Raw genomic sequence first — 20,283 nt, forward strand, 5'->3', positions numbered from 1 at the left:
CCTATCTTAAATTATTAGACCACCAGGTACCCTTATGTACTCTTACTATTCTGAGATTCTTCAATTTAGAAAGGATCACCTAAGTATAATTAGTCTCCTTTAGATCATTCCTCTGATTCTCTTCTCACCCTTGAGTTATGTTTGAGGTGCAAAACCTAAGGAAATGGTTTAAATTAGAATGATGTTTAAAAAGAGAAAAAGAGATGACAGTTTGGCATACTGGGAAAAGCACTATATTGGATATCAGGGATCTCTGGGTTACTGATGCGTTGTTTGGGCATGCCATCCAATTCTCTTGTCTATAAAATAAAGGGGTTTAATGTGGGATGAGGAAATGGGATGGCATATTAGGAAATGATTAATGTAAAAATCAAAAAGGGAGCAATAAAATTTTTTATGAAAAGGAAAGGAAAATAATTTTTAAAGTATCACCTACTTTCCTAAAAGGAAGGAATTTGAACTTAAGATTTTTAAGATCTTTTCTAGCTCTAAAATTCTCAAATATTTTATGCAACCAAATCAGACTTCTAAAATTTAATATATATATATCTTTTAAATAAATTTCAAATGTTTATTAAACCTATGTATCATCATATATAGGTTTAATATATGTATATTTTTCTTTTTCATTTTTTTTAGAAAGATTTTATTTTGAGTTTTACAATTTTCCCCTATTCTTGCTTCCCTCCTCCCACCCCCCACAGAAGGCATTCTGTTAGTCTTTACATTGTTTCCATGGTACACATTGATCCCAGTTGAATGTGATGAGAAAGAAATTATATCCTTAAGGAAGAAAAATAAAGTATAAGAGATAGCAAAATTACATAATAAGACAACGTTTTGTTTATTTTTTTTTTCCTAAATTGCAAGTAATAGTCTTTGGTCTTTGTTCAAAGTACACAATTCTTTCTCTGGCTACAGATGGTATTCTCCATTGCAGACAGCCCAAAATTGTCCCTGATTGTTGCACGGATGGAATGAGCAAGTCCATCAAATTGATCATCACCCCATGTTGCTGTTAGGGTTTACAAAGATTTTCTGGTTCTGCTCCTCTCGCTCAGCATCAATTCATGCAAATTCTTCTAGGCTTCCCTGAATTCCCATCCCTCCTGGTTTCTAATAGAACAATAGTGTTCCATGACACACATATACTTAAGTTTGTTCAGCCATTCCCCAATTGAAGGACATTCACTTAATTTCCAATTCTTTTTCCACCACAAACAGGGCTGCTATGAATATTTTTGTACAAGTGATACTTTCACCCTTTTTCATAATCTCTTCAGGGTATAGACCCAATAATGGTTTGCTTGGATCAAAGGGTATGCACATTTTTGTTGCCCTTTGGGCATAATTCTAAATTGCTCTCCAGAAAGGTTGGATGATATTTTTCTTGACAATCTATGAAATTAAAAAATGTTTCCTAACTAAATTTTATCTTGCATCTTTTTATATCCCCTCCCCATATTTGCCTGCACTATTGTTGATACAAGGGGAATCTAGCCAAAGTAGTATTTTTGAGGAAAGATTTGGTCTTCATATTTTCTTTTCCTTCCAATCCTTTTTGCTCTAGTGATTTGTTCTTAAGAACAGGTCTGGTAATTTCCTTAGGATTTCCTGAAATCCTAATTTAAAAGAGAAATAGCTGCAAGCAAAATTCCTAGGATGAGTAATAGGTTAAATAATGTCTTTAAAGCATTTAATGTTTCATTAAACCAGTCTTTTTCAAAGCTTCATGCAATATACCAGCTCCTCAAATTGAATTGTCCTTCTATATACATAGAAAGTACTGTTTAGAAATCACTTAGGGTGTCAGTTGATAACAACAGTAGCTTAGTGCTATACTAAAATTACCTACATTGACCCCCAAATAAATTGTTCTACCTAGAGGAATATTTTTATAAGGTATTTCTCTTGCACATTGAACTGCTCTAACTGATTTCTCCCCTCACCAAAGCACTTGTATTTGATTTCTCCATTTTGTGAGAAGTAAGAAATAGATTACTTACAGTCCTTGGACTAATTGGTCAGTTGCTATTTAAATAATAGGACTTATATAATTTTTTAGCTATCTCATATTTAAAGGTCTATGGCAAGGGATATATATATATATATATATATATATATATATATATATATATATATATATATATAAAAGATAGGAAAGATAGGAGGAAAAAGATAATCAGCCAGTATCAGAATAAAAGGATCATCTCCCAACATCCTTAAGAAGTGACTGGTTGCAGTACCTTCACTGAGAGACTTTAATTCTAAAAAAAGAAAGGGGACTATGATTGTTTTTTTTGTTATTGCTACATTTTTCAGAGGGAATCAGAGTCTGTTGAACTTGTTGGTTTGCCCTGCCCTCTCTAGCTTGACTTTCACACACGGAAGCATCTCCCTCTCTCCACTTAAGGGAATTGAACCCCCATATTATTAAATGTTGTCTCCAAGGTCTTAGAATTTCAGAATAGAATGAGACCTTAACTTAGTCCAACCCAAATGCCAATATGTTGAGTCTGTAATTTCATTGGTATAGAATCTTTATCAATGCAAATTACAGCTCCTTCTACTTGGTAGAAAAGTCTGACAGAATTAGCACACTGAAACTCCAGAGGGTTAGTGAGTGATTTGCCCAAGGAAAAGTAGGGTTTGAACCCAGGTCTTCCTGACTCAGTCCAAGTCAGAATTATCCATTGTGCCAGTATTGCTGACAAGTTGTCATCCAGCCTCATCTGAAAATCTCTATTGAGGGGAAATTTACTAACTTTTGAGTCCATTCTAGTACTATTTTCTTTTTTAAAAATATTTATTTTTAATTACCTAGCTGTGTGGCCTTGGGCAAGCCACTTAACCCTGTCTGCCTTGCAAAAACCTTAAAAAGAAACAAAAAAATTTTTTATTTTAATTTATGAAATAAAATAAGCATTTCTATAACATAGTAGAATTAAGAAAATATTATTATGCAAATCTTCTATACAATTTGCTACTCCTTTTAAATATGTAATAAAGAGATCATGTAATTTTCCCCCTCCCCCCCAAGAGATGTCTGTCATTAGGTACAGTGTTTTCATACATATATACATATTTTTGTAAAATCATTCTATACATTTATTTATCATTTCTTTCTCTAGATACAGATAGAGTTTTCCTTCATAGGTCCTTTGAAGTTAATTTGGGTGTTTATAATCAAAATGACTTAGTCACTCAAAGATTTTCTTGTTAATATACACAGTGTTTTTGGTTTTACTTATTTCATGCAGTCTGTTTTTCCCTAAAATCAACAAATTCATCATTTTTTAATAGCACAATAGTATTCCATCACAATCATATACCAAAAGTTGTTTGGCTATTGTTCAGTTGATGGGAAACCTCACAATTTCCAGTTCTTTGCCACCACAAAGAGAAAACTACTGTAAATATTTTAGAAAATATAGGTTCTTCTCCTTACCTTTAATCACCTTGGGAAACAGACCCATGTGTTTTTGCTGAGTCAAAACGCAGTTTATTAAGTTTGGGGTTGTAATACCAGATTGTTCTTTAAAATGACTGGATCATTTCAGGGTTCCATCAACAATGAATTAGTGATTCAACTTTTCCCACATCCCTTCCAACATTTGTCGATTTTCCCTTCTATCATTTTAGCCAATATGATAAGTGTTGGGGTTTGCACCTCATAATATTGGGGTTGGTGCTGGTTTGAGAAAGAATTCACAGGGCGGAGCCAAGATGACATGAAGGGATCGAGTCTAAGGAGCTCTCTGATAAAATTCATAAGCGAACTCTAAACTTTCCAGAGACAGAACCCACAAAGGGACCCAGTGAGGCAGTTCTCCTACTCAAGGTAACCTGGAAAAGAGCAGAAAGGCTCTGCTCCCCGGGGTCAGAGGGGCGGCCCACCAGAGGGGTGGCCCGCCAGAGCCAAAGAACTTCAGCCTCCCGGAGGCAGCCCCAGGGCACTAGGAGCCGTGGCTCACAGCAGCAGGGGACTCTCCTGAGCTGCACCCCAGGAAGCAATGGGCACAAAGTGGGGGAACAGCGGGGGACCTCTGCCAGAGCCAGCACGTGGAGCCCAGGCCTCAGGGCACACAGCCAGCAGCACACAGCCCAGACCAGACCTGGAAACAAGCAGACAGAGCCGGTAAGCGGGAGCCCCCAGGGCATGAGCCCATTGAGCTGAGGGAGGGGAGTGAAGAGAGAGAGAGACAGCCCAGCTCTGCCCTCTACCCCTGGAACAGGACTCTGGGGCTCTGACCACATTCAGATCCTGATCACAGTCTAGGCCCCCCCCCATAGAACAACAGGGCCCTCCCACCTCGGCCTGTGGCAGAGGGAGGCGCTTATGGTCATTCACAGACCAGGAGGGAGGACAGAGCCTCACACACTGAGACCCTTGTAGGAGTGTCCCAAAAGCTCAGGAAGCACCCCAAAACCAGGCCCAGGCTGGGAAAATGAGCAAGCAGAGAAATAAGAGGAAGACTATTGAGAAATATTTTGCAAATGAGCCCAAGAAGGATCAAAATACTGTCTGAAGATGAGGAAGCACAAGCTCCTGCATCTAAAGACTCCAAGAAAAACAGAAATTGGGCTCAGGCTATGACAGAGCTCAAAAAAGACTTTGAAAATCAAATGAGGGAGTTGGAAGAAAAACTGGGAAAAGAAAGGAGAGAGATGCAGGAAAAACATGAAAATGAAGTCAGCAGCTTAGTCAAGGAAATCCAAAAAAATGCTGAAGAAAATAGCATGCTAAAAACCAGCTTAGGTCAAATGGATAAAACAGTTCAAAAAAGTTATTGAGGAGAAGAATGCTTTAAAAAGCAAAATTGGCCAGATGGAAAAAGAGATAAGAAAACTCTCTGAAGAGAACAAATCCTTCAGACAAAGAACAGAATTCAGGGAGATTGATGAATTTACCAGAAATCAGGAATCAATACTTCAAAACCAAAAAAATGAAAAATTAGAAGAAAATGTGAAATATCTCATTGAAAAAACAACTGATATGGAAAACAGACTTAGGAAAGATAATTTGAAAATTATTGGAATACCTGAAAGTCATGATCAGGAAAAGAGCCTTGACATCATTTTTCAAAGAATTACTACAGGAAAATTGCCCTGATATTCTAGAAGCAGAGGGCAAAATAGAAATGGAGAGAATCCACCGATCCCCCCGAGAAAGAGATCCCAAAAAACCAACCCCTAGGAATATTATAGCCAAGTTCCAGAACTAAGTCAAAGAGAAAATATTACAAGCAGCCAGAAGGACACAGTTCAAATATCGTGGAGCTGCAGTCAGGATCACACAGGATTTAGCAGCAACTACATTGGAAGCTCGTAGGGCTTGGAATATAATATACCGGAAGGCCAAAGAGCTTAGAATGCAGCCAAGAATGACCTACCCAGCAAGGCTGAATGTCCTCTTCCCGTGAAAAAGATGGACTTTCAATGAACCAGGGGAATTTCAAAGGTTCCTTTTGGAATGGCCAGAGCTGAACAGAAAGTTTGATCTTCAGATACAGGATTCAGGTGAAGCATGGAGATTGGAGGAGAGGGGGTAAATATGAGGGACGTAATGAGGATGAACTGCATGTATAGAAAAATGATACTGATAATATTCATATAAACCTCAGTTAATAGAGCAGGTAGAGGGAGCTTTTATAGTTGCAGCACAGGACAAAGCTGAATTCGAAGATAAAATATGCTATAAAAATGGAGTCAATAGAAAAAAAGGGAAATGGAATGGGAGAAAGAAAAAGGAGAGGGGGAATAGGCCAAGATATTTCACATAATAAGATTTTTTTTATTGCAATGAGCTATTGCAATGATATGGAAGGGGGGAGGCAAGGGGGAATGAGGGGAACCTTTGCTCTCATAAGAGGTGGCTAGGAGAGGAAACAACAAATATACTCAATGGGGTATAGACAACTGGAGTAAGAAGGAGGGGGGAGCAGGGGGAAGGGGTGGGGATGTGAATAAAGGAGGAGAGGATGGACCATGGGGGAAGAGTGGTCAGATATAACGCATTTCTTTTTTACTTCTTGCAAGGGGCTGGGATTGGAAGGCCTGCCCAGGACCATAGGGCCAGGTGGATTCTGGGCCTAAGGGGTGGTATGGGGGCTCAGGGCTTCTTGGCCCCAGGACCAGCAATCTGTCTGCTGTGCCACTCAGTGACCCTACAGCAGAGTCAGAGTGAAAGGAGAGAGAAAATACAGTACATGGTAGTGGAGAAATAAGAAAGGAGGGAGTTGCGATCAGCAATGGCAACGTTGGGAAAATATGGAAGTAACTTTTGTGATGGACTTATCATAAAGAATGTGATCCACCTGTGACAGAGTTGTTGGTGTTGGAACAAAGACTGAAGCACATTTTTTGTTATTATTATTTGGGGGAGGGTTCAGGGCAAGTGGGGTTGGGTGGCCTGCCTGGGGCCACATAGCAGGGTGATCTTTGGGTGTTTGGGGCCGGATTTGGACCCAGGTGCTCCTGGTTCAAGGGCCAATGCTCTGTCTGCCACCCAGCCACCCCTACTATTATTACTAGTTTATTTTATTTTGGGTCTTTTTTTTTTTCCTTCTTTTTGGTTTTTGCAGGGCAGTGGGGATCGGGTGGCTTGCATATCACATGGCTGGGTGATTGTTGGGTCTATGAGGCTGGATATGGACTCGGGTGCTCGTGGCTCCAGGGCTGGTGCTTTGTCCGTTGCACCACCTGGCCATACCTACAATTATTACTATTATTTTTTTTTATTTTAATTTTTTTCCTCTCCCTTTTACTTTTTTTTGCCCAAGCTAGTCTATCTATATTCATGGGGGGAAGGGTATTTTGTTTACTGGTAAACAAGAATATTTTATTAATGTAAAAAAAACATTTGTACAAAATGAGAATAAAAAAATTAAATATAAAAAAAAAGAAAGAATTCACTAAACATGGAACTCTCTCCCAGACAAGTTGACATTTTATTGGGTACTGTGCTGGCACAATGGGCTGAGAGTTGGGAGATACTCTAGCAAAAAGGCATCTGATATACCTTTATTGATTTAGGGAAAGGGGAGGAAAGAAGAGAGTAGAAATGTTCTTAGACAATCCTTGTCTGTTGGAAAGTGGGCCTGGAAGTCAGAAGTAGGTACCACCAGGGATTAGCCAGAAGGGGCAGAGCTTCCAATTAAATTATAAAACAATGGGCAGCTAGGTGGTATAGTGGATAAAGCACCGGCCCTGAAGTCAGGAGTACCTGAGTTCAAATCCAGTCTCAGACACTTAATAATTACCTAGCTGTGTGGCCTTGGGCAAGCCACTTAACCCTATTGCCTTGCAAAAAAAAAATTATAAAACATATTCTCAAGAAGGGACATTGAATGAATGATTGTCTTAAGGCAGACCCTTGATGAGATTGAAGAGTGAAGATAACTTTAAGTAGTGTATATTGATAAGAAATGGAAGACTAGAGTTCTTGGGCAAGTGACCAGAGATAAGGACTGTAGGGTCATTAATTAAGTCATTTCTAGAATTCCTGATCCTACTAGCTAGTGATTCAGACATGATGTTCTGGTCAGATCTGAATGTTAGAGAGGGGGCTTAGTCATTGGGATCCATTTCTCTAATCAGTAATGATTTAAAATATTTTATATGGCTATAAATTGTTTTGATTCCTTCATCTGACCATTGCCTTTTCATATCTTTTGACCATTTATCAATTGAGGAAAGATTTGTATTATAGATTTGACAAAGTTCTTTGTATATTTGAGATATTAGACCTTTATCTGAGAAACTTTTATAAAAATCCCCCCCCCAATTTTTAGTTTTCCTTCTGAGCTTGAATATATTTGTTTTATTTGTAATACTTTTTTAATTTAATGTAATCAAAATTATCCATTTTAGGGGGTAGCTATGTGGTGCAGTGGATAGAGCATCAGCCCTATATTCAGGTGGACCTGAGTTCAAATGTGGTCTCAGACACTTAATAATTACCTAGTTATGTGACCTTGGGCAAGTCACTTAACCCCATTGCCTTACAAAAAATAAAAATAAAAATAAACATTATCCATTTTATGCCACACATTGCTTGCTATCTCTTGTTTATTGCTCACTTATCCATAAGTTTGCTAGGTAAAATGTTCCAAGTTTCTCAAATTTTCCCATAATATTTTTCTTAATATCTAGGTCATGTATTCATTTTGACCTTAGCTTTCCCCTTACTTTAAATCAGAGTGTAGCTCTCTGCATTTCCTTGCTCCTGCTTCTGCCCTTTCCAGCCAATCAGAGCAAGCTTTTTTCTTCTACCTTCTATCTGGTCCCTCCTGTACAAAAAGCATGAATAAAGTTGAAAAGTCATCATTTCCCATGGTGCCTGGACCCAGAGTTCAGATTTTGTTAGAAGAGAACAGAATTCCAATTACTATGTAACCATATGCCCAGAGGAAATTATTATTTGGCAAGGGGAGACCAGTCCTGGGAAAATGTGATAGAGTCCCGTTGGGTTCATGAACATGTGGAATAGAGAGGAATACTTAAGACAAGTCAAAACCAGGAACTTTCTGAAATAGTGGTGGTCATAGAAAAATAGAGAAGTTCAGGAAAGATAGGATACTGGTCAGTCTGAGAATCTGTCCAGAGTCCTGTTCAACCTGCTCTGTCTCATCTGAGAGGAATTCTGGAGGAGTTTTAATGTTAAACTATCATGGAAGGAGGAGGACAAAAACTCTTCATTTGGGAATTGTATAAGACAAGTTTCATTTGCTTTACTTTTTACACTTTTGCCTTGGTGAAATATTTTTTGGTTTCAACACTGTTTCTTACCTACATCAAATATCTTGGTGAGCAACTGAATACCTAAACATGATAGACTTAATTTTAGAAGTTCCCTGTTTTCTCACTGGGTAGAGCAAAGGAAACCAAACAGGGTGTTTGTTATTAAAACTATGCCCCATGATCTGAACCCCAGGATATGGAAGGTCTAAAGATGATTATATTCTAGGTTACTCTTAATCTATGACACCCAGAATTAGTCAGGGAGAACCACAAGCACCTGAGATGACAGCAGAAAGCTAAGGACCAGACCCCTGAAACTCAGCCCAAAAAGCTTGGGATTTACTCTCTGTATCCCAAGGGCATAGCTCAACTATCAAAATGAACCAAAAAAACAAATGTTAGCCATAAAAAGTTACTATATTGATAGGGGAAGGTAAAAATGCCATTCCAGAAAAGCAGTGATAAAATGCCTATGTGTAAAGCTTCAATGGGGATTATGAATTGGTCTCAAATCTAAAAAGACTTCTAGGATTTTAAAAACCGAAGAAGAAAGGAAGATGAAAAAATTTGAGAAAATAAATGAGTCATGGAGAGCTTTGAAAAACTGACTGAAGAAAACGATACCATGTTGATCTTCTGATTTCAGGTTATATCAAATACTTGAGAGCTCAGTATCTGCAAATAGGCTTTTATTTTTTCCTTTATATGTGCCAAAGGTAAAAAAAAATCACATATGATCTTCTCTGCCTTGACAATGGAATTTTTTCTAAAACCTATACAGCTATTTCCAAAGTATGACAAAAATTAACAGGATCAGTTGATGGATACTTCTGTCAATTATACAGTGAATGAAAAGATGTGGAAAAACTTTATTATGCTCAGAGCATAAGCATCACTGTATATAAAAAGTGGTGGGCCCCAAACAACAGTTTTTAAGCCACATTATATAGGTTTTGGTTACATAACCAAGATGGGTACACTGGAATTTTCTTGGAAGCTGATGAGGAAACTAATGATGTAGATATCCAAGAAGGGGAAGATGTAAACAGGAGCTATTGGTAAATACAAGACCTATATCTGATTTTTCAAGCTGGAATTTACAAAAAAAGACAGAGCAGAAACTAGCTAGTTAATACTAGAGCTGTTGATATCTCAGCTTTAACTAGTTTTATGAATTGCTCATCTTAAGTAAATGGTAATAATAAAGTTGCACCATAAATTCTCTTATCTCAAAGTCTAATTTTTACCTTGGTGCTAATTTCTTCTTCTCCTCCCTCCCTCATTTCCCATATGACAGTTTAAAGGGAAAACATAATTTGAAATCTAAAACTGTTAGTTTTAAATTCAGACCATAGATAAAGCACTTCTAGAAAGTGTCTGTGAAAGCACACAATGTGAAATTGTTGCCCATGAAGTGTACTGAGGTGTGGGCATTTGTCAGTTATTGGTTTTATTTCATTAGTGTTGACAGAACCTCAATAATTCATATCTTGTGGGAGTGAATTACTTATATGAGTTATGTATTTTTTTTAAAGTATTTATTGGTATGTTGCCAGATTCTCATTTGACTTTTTTTTTTTGCAGGGCAGTGGGGTTAAGTGGCTTGCCCAAGGCCACACAGCTAGGTAATTATTAAGTGTCTAAGGCTGGATTTGAACCCAGGTACTCTTGACTCCAGGGCCGGCGTGCTCTATCCACTGTGCCATCTAGCTGCCCTATTCATTTGACTTTGGAATGCAGAGAGATGCCTTGGAATAGGTATGGAGGTCAGATGGAAAGCAGGACAGTCAAGAAAAGTCTTTTTTTTCAAGGACTACCTTAAAAAGCAATGGGGCCTCGTTTTACTTAAGGCATATAAGGAAAGTTTGGTGGATCACTTGAAGGGTAAATTGTGGAGCAGGGTTCCCACCCCTCTTCTACCAATCTGGCCACTCCTTCTTAGTCTCCTTTGCTGGATCATCATGTGCATCCCAACCCTGCCCAAAGGCTTTTTATCTTTTCATCATACCCTTTTCTCTTAGAGATCTCACCATTTCAAATTAATTCAATTATCAACTCTATGTGGATGACTCCAAGATCTATATGTTTAGCCTTAATTTTCATTATCAGCTCCCTCTTGGACAAAGTCTACTAGATGTTGAATAAGTTTCTGAAGTCAAACCAAAAAAATCTTGTCTTCAGGGACAAGACATGGAACCTCCACCTCTCTCTCTGAGCTCTCTTTTCCTACGCTAGGGTAGAGTTCCTAATTCACCTGAATCCCATCTTACAGTTTGGGATTCCCTGTAGCTGACTGAGCACACTGCTACAATTCAGTCTCAAGATCCTAAGGGTCACCCTGGTGTTGGGTGAAACTACATGTTTCCTGCTCATAACTGTAACTACTAAGTCCCAATATTGTTTTCCATTTTATTAAATCCGACAAGATGTAATCATTAAAATTAATTATGAAATATTTACAAAACAAGAAGACAAAACTGATAATAACCATATCTTTAAGTCATTCTCAACCTTTATTCTCTCCAGTGTCCCTTTATATTCTTTTTTGCTTTGTTTTGTTTGGTTTGGTTTTTTTTTTTTTTTTTTTGGTGAGGCAATGCGGTTAAGTGACTTGCCCACAGCTAGGTAATTATTAAATGTCTGAAGTTGGATTTGAACTCAGGTACTCCTGACTCCAGGACCACTATCCACTGCCCCACCTAGCTGCCCCTATCATTAGCAGTTACTTCTAAAAAAGATCTTGGGACTCCACCAGGAGTCTCTTTTCTCTTTTGAGAAATTCTGCTATAACATAATGTTTATTCACTAGAAATCTAAAGGAGGAATAATCAAAACATAATAGTCCATTTGTAAACCTGGGTTTCATTCTCCCACCAGTGTGCAAAGTAGGGTTCAGAGCAGGTTAAAATGAATACTAATTTATAGGAACCTACTAGTAAGCTCCATGAGAAGGGAAGCCCATTTTCACAGGAGAGATCATGACTGAACTGAAGACCGGGGGTCTGTGGCACCACACATCACAGGTTCCTCTTCTAAGTCTCTCTGTTCTGCTTTTGGTCAGATCTGCTCCTCTCTTCCTCTTGAACCACTGAAATGGAGTTAATTTTTTCTTTAGGGGTTGTAAGTCTGTAATTTTCAGAACTTTTCAGGTATATATACCTTTGCCTAGATGCTCAAACACCATGATACTTTGTCAGAAAGCAATTTCTTTTAATCCTTGGCTTCTTTCTTTCCGACTGTAGATAATCTTAGAGACCAGAATAGCTTTCCCCAAAGGAGCACAGGATCTCTTTTTTCTCATGAGGTCCTTGAATCAAGGCTTGCCTCCACTCAGATCAATCCCAGGACCTCTCCAGCTCTAGGCAGCCAGCCATAATTATGTTCAGTTCACAGAGCCACCAAAGTGATAGTGCTAAAGCCTAGGTCCTTCCCCTGTTCAAAAAAAATTTCCTTGTTTAGGAAAAAATGCAGGATGCTCCAAACATCTTAGTCCCTAGTCAGATGAAGCGACTTTCGTTTGTGGAGTTGGAACTACAACCATGTTGCTTCTCTTTCCATTCAATATCCCAGTTAACCCTACAGGATTTCTCATTGCACCCTTGAACTTCATTGAAATCTACCTCTTCCACAGTTATATTACTTAACCTTTTAAGCTATTAAAGCTTAAAATAATCTTTAAACAGTTAAATCTTAGAATTTTGCTAAGATTTTGGGAATACCTATATCTATTTTTTTGGTGTATAAAGATCTTTACTACATGGCTCTGATTTTTATAGGCTTATTTTCCTTCTAGCTTGCTTCCTTCCAGACAAACTATCCTACTTGCTCTTCTTGTACTTTTGCAAAGGTACGAGCCTATAATGAACTCCTTCCTTACTTCATAGAATCCCTAGATTTCTTCAAAGCTCAGCTCAAGGGCTACTTTCTCCTTATGACCTTCCTATATCTTCCAGTTGCTAAATACAATTTTCCCCCTCAAAAATTGCCTTGTTTTAATTTTGTATTTGCATACATACCTGTTGTTTCTCAGGATAGAATATAAGCTCGTTAGAGTTTGTTTGTGGTCTTCATATACTCATATACCTTTGTATTCTTTATTTTGTTTTTTTTTGATGGGGGTTCAGGATGGGGGGGGAAGAGTTGCTGGTCTTTGAAACCTTATATCTAGCATAGTATCTAAGTAATAAATGTTTGTTGAAAGATGAATTGATATATCAGTTGACTCAGAGACAGGTTGTATCAGATGACCTTAGAAGTTCCTTTGAACTCTGAGATTCTGTGATTCCCTGAAAAAGGAGAGATAGTATGATCTTAGGTCAAGTTCTTAGGCAGTTTTTGATTGGCATCCCTTACCTCTTAAAACTTTTTACTCCATGCTCCCAGGTACCAGCCCTGGACCCAATCACATAGGTCAAGTCTTCTCCATTGGAATACCTCTGTTTTTCCAGAAGACACTCAGACAAAAAATTAAAATATGTCTAGAGATTATAGGCTTAAAAAGATTTTAAATTAGAAGGTACCTTAAAGATCATCTAGGTCAACCCTCTCAATTTACAGATGAGAAAACTGAGTCCCAGAAGCTATTTGTCCAGTTATATTACTTGTAGGAAGTCAGATCCTGTGACTGATCTGAGTGGAGGCAAGCCTTGATGCAAGGACCTCACAAAAGAAAAGAGATAACTGTGCTCCTGTGGGGAAACTTATTTCGGTCTTTAAAATTCAGGGCTCTTCCCAATATGCTCTACTCCCTTTATCTTCCAGTTCACATGGGTTCACGTGGGACAGCAACACCCCTAAGTGTAGTCTAAACAAATTAAAATACCATATGGTAATATTGAACAAAATAAATAAGTATGCATCTGCTTATTAGTACTTATTAGTAGATCTCAGTTTCTATTGAGTTTGACATTAGTTCTAGACTCTTTGTTTTTAAAGAGAAAGAAACTAGCCTCTAGTTAGATGAAGTGACTTAATCAAGCTCATACAACCTTACCACAGAGCTGGAACTAGAATGATGATGCTACTCTTCTCATTTCCAGGATTTCTCATTACACCCTTGAACCTCATTAAAATTTACCTCACATAACCTATTGTTGATGGAGCTGGGAGTAGCTACAACCATTCTAGAAAGCAATTTGGAATTATGAAAATAAAGGGAATCTCTGACTTGTGCTCTCATTATTCCATAAAAAATGACCAGACAAAGACAATAGTTATCAACATCTTACTCCTATTGATCTTTGGCAGTTTGGTGAGGAAATGCATCTTAGCATTGATAAGCCTAAATTTCAGGTTATTGGGTTTTTACCCTATTTAATTAGTTTAATATCCAGACTCTGCTTCTAAAGTCCCATTTATACTTCTTTTTTTGGTTTTTAAAATTTTTTTTTATTTAGGTTTTTGCAAGGCAAATGGGGTTAAGTGGCTTGCCCAAGGCCACACAGCTAGGTAATTATTAAGTGTCTGAGACCAGATTTGAACCCAGGTACTCCTGACTCCAAGGCTGGCACTTTATCCACTACGCCACCTAGCCACCCCCATTTATACTTCTGCTAGTGGCAGTCTAGTTTTCTCACTTTAGAGCACAAAGAAATTGCCTCCAATTATGAGCATATGGGAAGAGTAGTTATTGAAATTCCTAAATGAAAAGCTAGATGCAATTTTTCCTTAACACTTAAAAAAAACTGCAGTTAGTAATAAGAAGTCTTCTTAAGGAGAGTACCCCTGGGTTTCTCTGAAAAGAATTCTCTGAATAGGTGATCTTTGAATGCAACCTACCAGTAATTTATAGTCTGAAATGAGCTTAGTACCAAAGAAATTTTTGTCTCTTAGACCAGATGTCCTTCTAATATAAGTATTCTCATATATATATGTAGTTTCAATTGTATTGATAAAAGGGCTTTGAAAGATTGCCAAGTTTTACATCATTTAGGGAAAACCTACCCAGATCAAAACAAGAGCTGGCTGACTTGACAACATCTAAAACTCACTAGTTCTGGAAGCTTTTTCCTCTTCCCTCCTCCTTTCCCCTTTTACTCACCCAACTTAAGACCAACAGGAACCCCCTAACCACCCTTCCTCCCCCAAATCCCATGGGAAATGCACATTTTATCTTTTATTGTTAAACATTCTCATCCCTTCTACCCTCCCATTTTCTAATGGGGAGGCTAGCTGAGAGTTAACAAAAGGAAGAGAGTAACTCTTAACATAGTGAAAAGATGACTATAAAAATAAGTGGTGACAACTTGTGACAGAGTTATGATTTTTCAAACCTCAGAACTTAGTGTATGTAGTGTTTTGAGAAATGTGCACCATGATTGGCTTTTCTTTTAATGAATTTCACAAATCCCACAAAAGAATTTCTAAAGCCCTAGACTGGGCCAAAGATGACCTTGTCATTCAGAATGACCTAAATGATATTTTTTTTTAAACCTAGATTAAAAAAAAGGTTTTGGTTTCTTTGAGAGAACTACTTGGCTAGTTTTCTGAGACATTAAAGAGACCTTTGATAAAGGAGCGGTAGAATATTTCTTTCATACCTTATATAAGGTTTAGATATAGTTTTATCCTTGATCTTTTTTTTTAAATCAAAGTGTTATCTCATGTTTTTAAGAGGGGGTTTCCTTCTGTCAAAACAATCACAAAGGAAAGAAGTGGGTAGGGGAGAAAGGAGGAGGAAAAAAGAATGAGGAGAGACAGAGATACATAAACAGAAATATTTTGCACCCTTTGATGATCCAAATTTTTTCTGTAAAAAAAAAACTAAAATATTACAAGTCAAACAAGGTAATGTTAGATTTAAACACCTATATAGAAGAGACAACATGGGGGAAAATGATGAATTCTTCTCCTTTGTTTTACTATGTTGTACTGAAATTCTTGTAAAACTTCAATTGTAAACACTCTTACTCAGCTTGGTCCAGTACAGAAGACCAGGTCATGGTGTAGTTCAGACACTAAAGCCCCCTGGTTGAAATGTTACAGGGTTTGAAAGCCTCAGTGCAATTCTATCTCAGAAAAACTGGGGATATGACTTAATTCAAGTGAAGTATTGGCAGCTGAACAGTCAAAGCAAAAATCACATCTATGTGACATAAAAGAGTAGCAATAGTGCAATGAGATGCCAGAGTGGAAACAGAATCAGAATAAATGAAATCTGAACAGAATTGGTCAAAAAGTGATCCCAATGAGGCAAGTCTGTTGTACTCCATGAGATGAGCTTGGCCTTTCTGTCTTGCTCACATTTTTGTAGACTTTCATCCAAACCTTGTAAGGAAAGTAGTACAAGCATTATTATATCCATTTTAAAAATAAGATTCAGATTGGTTAGCTTGTTTGTCCCTGGTCACACAATAAGAATTAAACTTGAGCCTTGGCTACAGCTGCCTTGAAAGGTTACCAGTGTTAAACAGTCCATCTATCATCATGATCATAGTTCAGTCATTTGTGCTCACTTAGCCAGAAGATGTGCTCAGGGCCATCTGGGAGCGATCCCTCTCCTCATCTCTGGGAACCACGTGAAAAAGATATGTGTAAAGACTCACTTAGAAGATGGGAAGACCAGAGGACTCCCTTAAAAGTCTGCAGTCTTCCTGGCTCTGAGGTCAGCCTTTTCTGATGCAGAAATCCTAGATGGGACCTAAGTGAAGGGGAAGCATTCAGATTGAATATGCCCTTTAGAAAGAAATTCTTACCCTTCCTTTATGTTATTCAGTAGCCTCTCCTCTTTTGAGGTTCCTTCAATCCATATCTATCATCCAATTCTGGTAGCTGTTGTCTACCAATCTCCAAGACATTATTCCTCTTTTTACAGTCAATTAGTTCAGTGTCTGGTTCAGTCTCCTTTTCCACCTGAACAATTGGCCATTTTTTTCTTTATTCATATCAATTCCCCTACTCCTTATGTCTTTTCCAAGCAATACACAGAAACTATTGCGAACCTTTTGGTTCCATCTCAATTCCTCTACTCTCAGACCTCTCAGAGGTCCTCCTCTCCTTGCTGTTGTTCAGTCTTTTTCAATCATATCCAACTCTTCAGGATTCCATCTGTGATTTTCTTGGCATGGTTTGCCATCTTTTCCGGCTCATTTTACAGATGAAGAAACTGAGGTAAACAGGGTGAAGTGCCCAGGGTCACACAACTAATAAGTATCTGAGTCCAGATCTGAACTCATGAACATGAATCTTCCTAATTCCAAGTCCACTACTTTGTCTTTTTTTCCCCATATATATATATATATATATATGAATTATTGAAATAACCTCCTAAATGAGACTGCCTAAATTTCCTTGCCTCAAGTCCTTTCCTACTCTTAATACATCCTCCACCCAGATACCAAAGTGATTTTTGGTACCTAAAATGTAGGTCTCAGTTCTCCATGTCACATCTCTATTCACTGAACTCTAGTGATTTTTTATTACTGTCCAGATCAAATATAAACCTTCTGTTTGCCATTCACACCCAGCTCCTTTCTGCCTTTCTAGTCCCTTCCATGTTCTCTGCAATTCACTTTCACTGGCACACTTCTTGCTCCTCAAACCAGACATCCCTGTCTCAGTACCCTTGAACTAGCTGTTGGCTGTGCCTGGATTGCTCTTTCACTTCCACTTTTTATTTACAAGGTTTCCCTCAAGGCTTGGCTCAAATATCACTTTTAGACCTTTTCTTGTAGTACTATTTATTGTCTTCCCTCTGATAATAGATTTTATTTACACTCTATATATCTTGTATGTACCTAATTGTTTATATGTAAAATCTATGTGATGTGAGCCCCTTGAGGACAGAAAAAGTGTTTTTCCTTTTCTTTTTATTCCCAGCCCTTAATACTGCACTTGGGACAGTGCAAGGACTTAATAAATACTTGTTAAACATTGTAAAGATAAATAACTTTGAAAGATTCAAGCACTCAGATCAATGTGATGACCTAGCACAATTCCATAGGACTGATGATGAAAAATGCTACTTACCTCCTGATAGAGAGGTGGCGGTTGATGGATTCAAGATGTATTTTTGGATGCAACCAATGTAGGAAGTTATTTTACTTGACTCCATATTTGTTAAGGATATTTTCCCCCATTTTTCATAGGCATGCTTATTCATTTTTTAAATATTTAAAAGTAAATGTCAACTGACTCAAAAACATTCTCCTCAAGAACTGTCTCTATCATGGAAGGAAACTGTAAACTATATGATGCTTGAGGGTTATGGTACTCATTGGGATAGCTGGGTAGGCCAGATAAAGCATTCCTGTGCAAGAGATATTGGCGATACAAGAAATTTTTAAGAAGATGCTTTCCATGCTGCCCAGAAGAGGGGTCCATACGGCGTTGTTCACGGTTTCTGTCATAACTTTCAAGGGAAACTTTCACAATGTCCAGAGCCCTGGATGTCTTGCAGATGAAGGAGGAGAATGTCCTCAAATTCCTCGCTGCAGGCACCCATTTGGGTGGCACCAATTTGGACTTCCAGATGGAACAGTATATCTACAAAAGGAAGAGTGACAGCATCTATATCATTAATTTGAAGAGAACTTGGGAAAAGCTTCTGCTGGCAGCTCGTGCCATTGTTGCCATTGAAAATCCAGCTGATGTCAGTGTCATCTCATCCAGGAACACTGGCCAGAGAGCTATTCTGAAATTTGCTGCTGCCACTGGCGCCACACCTATTGCTGGATGCTTCATCCCGGGCACCTTCACTAACCAGACCCAGGCAGCTTTCAGGGAGCCTTGCCTCTTGGTGGTCACTGATCCTCGTGCAGATCATCAGCCTTTGACTGAAGCATCATATGTTAACCTTCCAACCATTGCACTGTGCAACACAGACTCCCCACTTCGCTATGTGGACATTGCCATTCCATGTAACAACAAGGGAGCTCACTCAGTGGGTCTGATGTGGTGGATGCTGGCCCGAGAAGTCCTGCGGATGCGTGGTACCATCTCCCGTGAGCACCCATGGGAGGTCATGCCTGATCTTTACTTCTACAGAGATCCAGAGGAGATTGGAAAGGAAGAGCAGGTCGCAGCTGAGAAGGCAGTGACAAAGGAGGAATTTCAGGGTGAATGGACTGCACTTGCCCCAGAATTCACTGCTGTTCAGCCAGAGGTGGCTGATTGGTCTGAGGGTGTCCAGGTGCCATCTGTGCCCATTCAGCAGTTCCCTACTGAAGATTGGAGTGCTCAGCGGGCTACTGAGGACTGGTCTGCAGTTCCTACTGCTCAGGCCACTGAATGGGTAGGAACTACCACAGAGTGGTCCTAAGTTTTACCCAGATGCTCTAATAGTGTTGGAAAAATGTGGATGGAAAATAAACATTGGTTTCTTAAAAAAAAAAAAAGAAATTTTAAAGATCAAGACAGATACCATTGTATGTAATTGTATGTAATACCATTGTATATAATTTAAAAAAAGAATATCAAGACAGAGAAAGTGTCCTTTTTCAGGAATTTGCTCTTGAAGCAACTCTGATGACAGGCAGTGAGTATCTTTCCTTTTGAAAAAGTACAACAGATTTTTTTTTCTAGAACTAAAAGGAGAGAGCTCTAAGGAGAAGATTTCTAAACAGAATATTTTTTTAAATTTTTACTTAAGAAAAAATGCTCGTATATCTCTCCAGGTATGACATCATGATGGAATACAATGCTGTGATCAATGCTTGGTTCTCTTCAGGAATCAGAACCTGGATTCTGGGTGTATATGTGATTGTCCATTCAGTGGTCAGCTCCACTGTTTTTATTCATCACCCAACACTAGAGGGTGCTCTGGGGTAACTGCCAACCTTCCGGTGTCTGGTTCTCAGAGCTTCTGGCTTCCACTTATCTCTTGACTCCATCCCTTTCAGTGTTGTGTCAATATTTTTGTCTATCTAGGGTAGGATGTGGGTTGGCAGAAAAAAATAAAAGCAGCCACTATCTACTTTCAGACTTGGAATTGGGAATGATGAATGTTGAACTGGCTACTTCCATTTATGTGAGAGCCATTTTTGCCACCCCCCCCCCATCTCCACATTTGTGGGTAAAAGTGTTGTTTCTTGGACACCCCTTCAATACCTCACATGTGGACTTCCGGATTGGCTAGCACATCCATTAAATCAGTTAAAAATAAATCTAACTACTGATTGAATTTTTCACTTTTTAAAATAACCATGAGAGAATAAAGTATTTTTGAGCCCCTATGTCCTTGCAAAACCTTCTCTTTTGGCTTTGAGATTTAAAAACACTTTAATTACCACAACACTTTGAGATACATATTATTGTGATTTCTGTTTTTACAGATGAGGCAACTGAGACTTGAATAGGTTAAATAACTTGTCAAGGATCATTCAGCTAGTAAGTGCCTCTGTCAGCATTGGAACCAGGTCCTTTGGCTCTAACACTATAGCTCCCATCATATCACCACAAATAAATTTGTTTCAAATATCGCTGAGTGAGGACTCAAAGCAAAGTCTCAGAAACAAGTTCAATCTTTACATAATTTATTAGAGTTGGAATAAATTTCAATGGTCATCTAATACAATTTATAATTAAACATTATATTATATAACA

The 20,283-nt window shown here is 38.3% G+C and overlaps 1 protein-coding gene across 1 annotated transcript; it reads left to right on the forward strand.

The window, feature by feature from the left end:
• The first annotated feature begins 18,112 nt into the window (after positions 1 to 18,112).
• Positions 18,113 to 19,015, forward strand: LOC141491934 (small ribosomal subunit protein uS2-like). Its single transcript, XM_074192650.1, has one exon. The coding sequence runs from the start codon at positions 18,113 to 18,115 to the stop codon at positions 18,998 to 19,000; it is 888 nt and encodes a 295-aa protein (XP_074048751.1). The 3' UTR covers positions 19,001 to 19,015.
• The last annotated feature ends 1,268 nt before the right edge of the window (positions 19,016 to 20,283 follow it).

Source organism: Macrotis lagotis, chromosome 6 (genome assembly GCF_037893015.1).
Source record: "Macrotis lagotis isolate mMagLag1 chromosome 6, bilby.v1.9.chrom.fasta, whole genome shotgun sequence".
In the NCBI taxonomy this organism is placed as follows: Eukaryota; Metazoa; Chordata; class Mammalia; order Peramelemorphia; family Peramelidae; genus Macrotis; species Macrotis lagotis.

What these genes read in the sequence shown, in the direction of transcription:
- LOC141491934 (XM_074192650.1), top strand. Translation starts at nt 18,113, where the DNA reads ATGTCCAGAGCCCTGGATGTCTTGCAGATGAAGGAGGAGAATGTCCTC.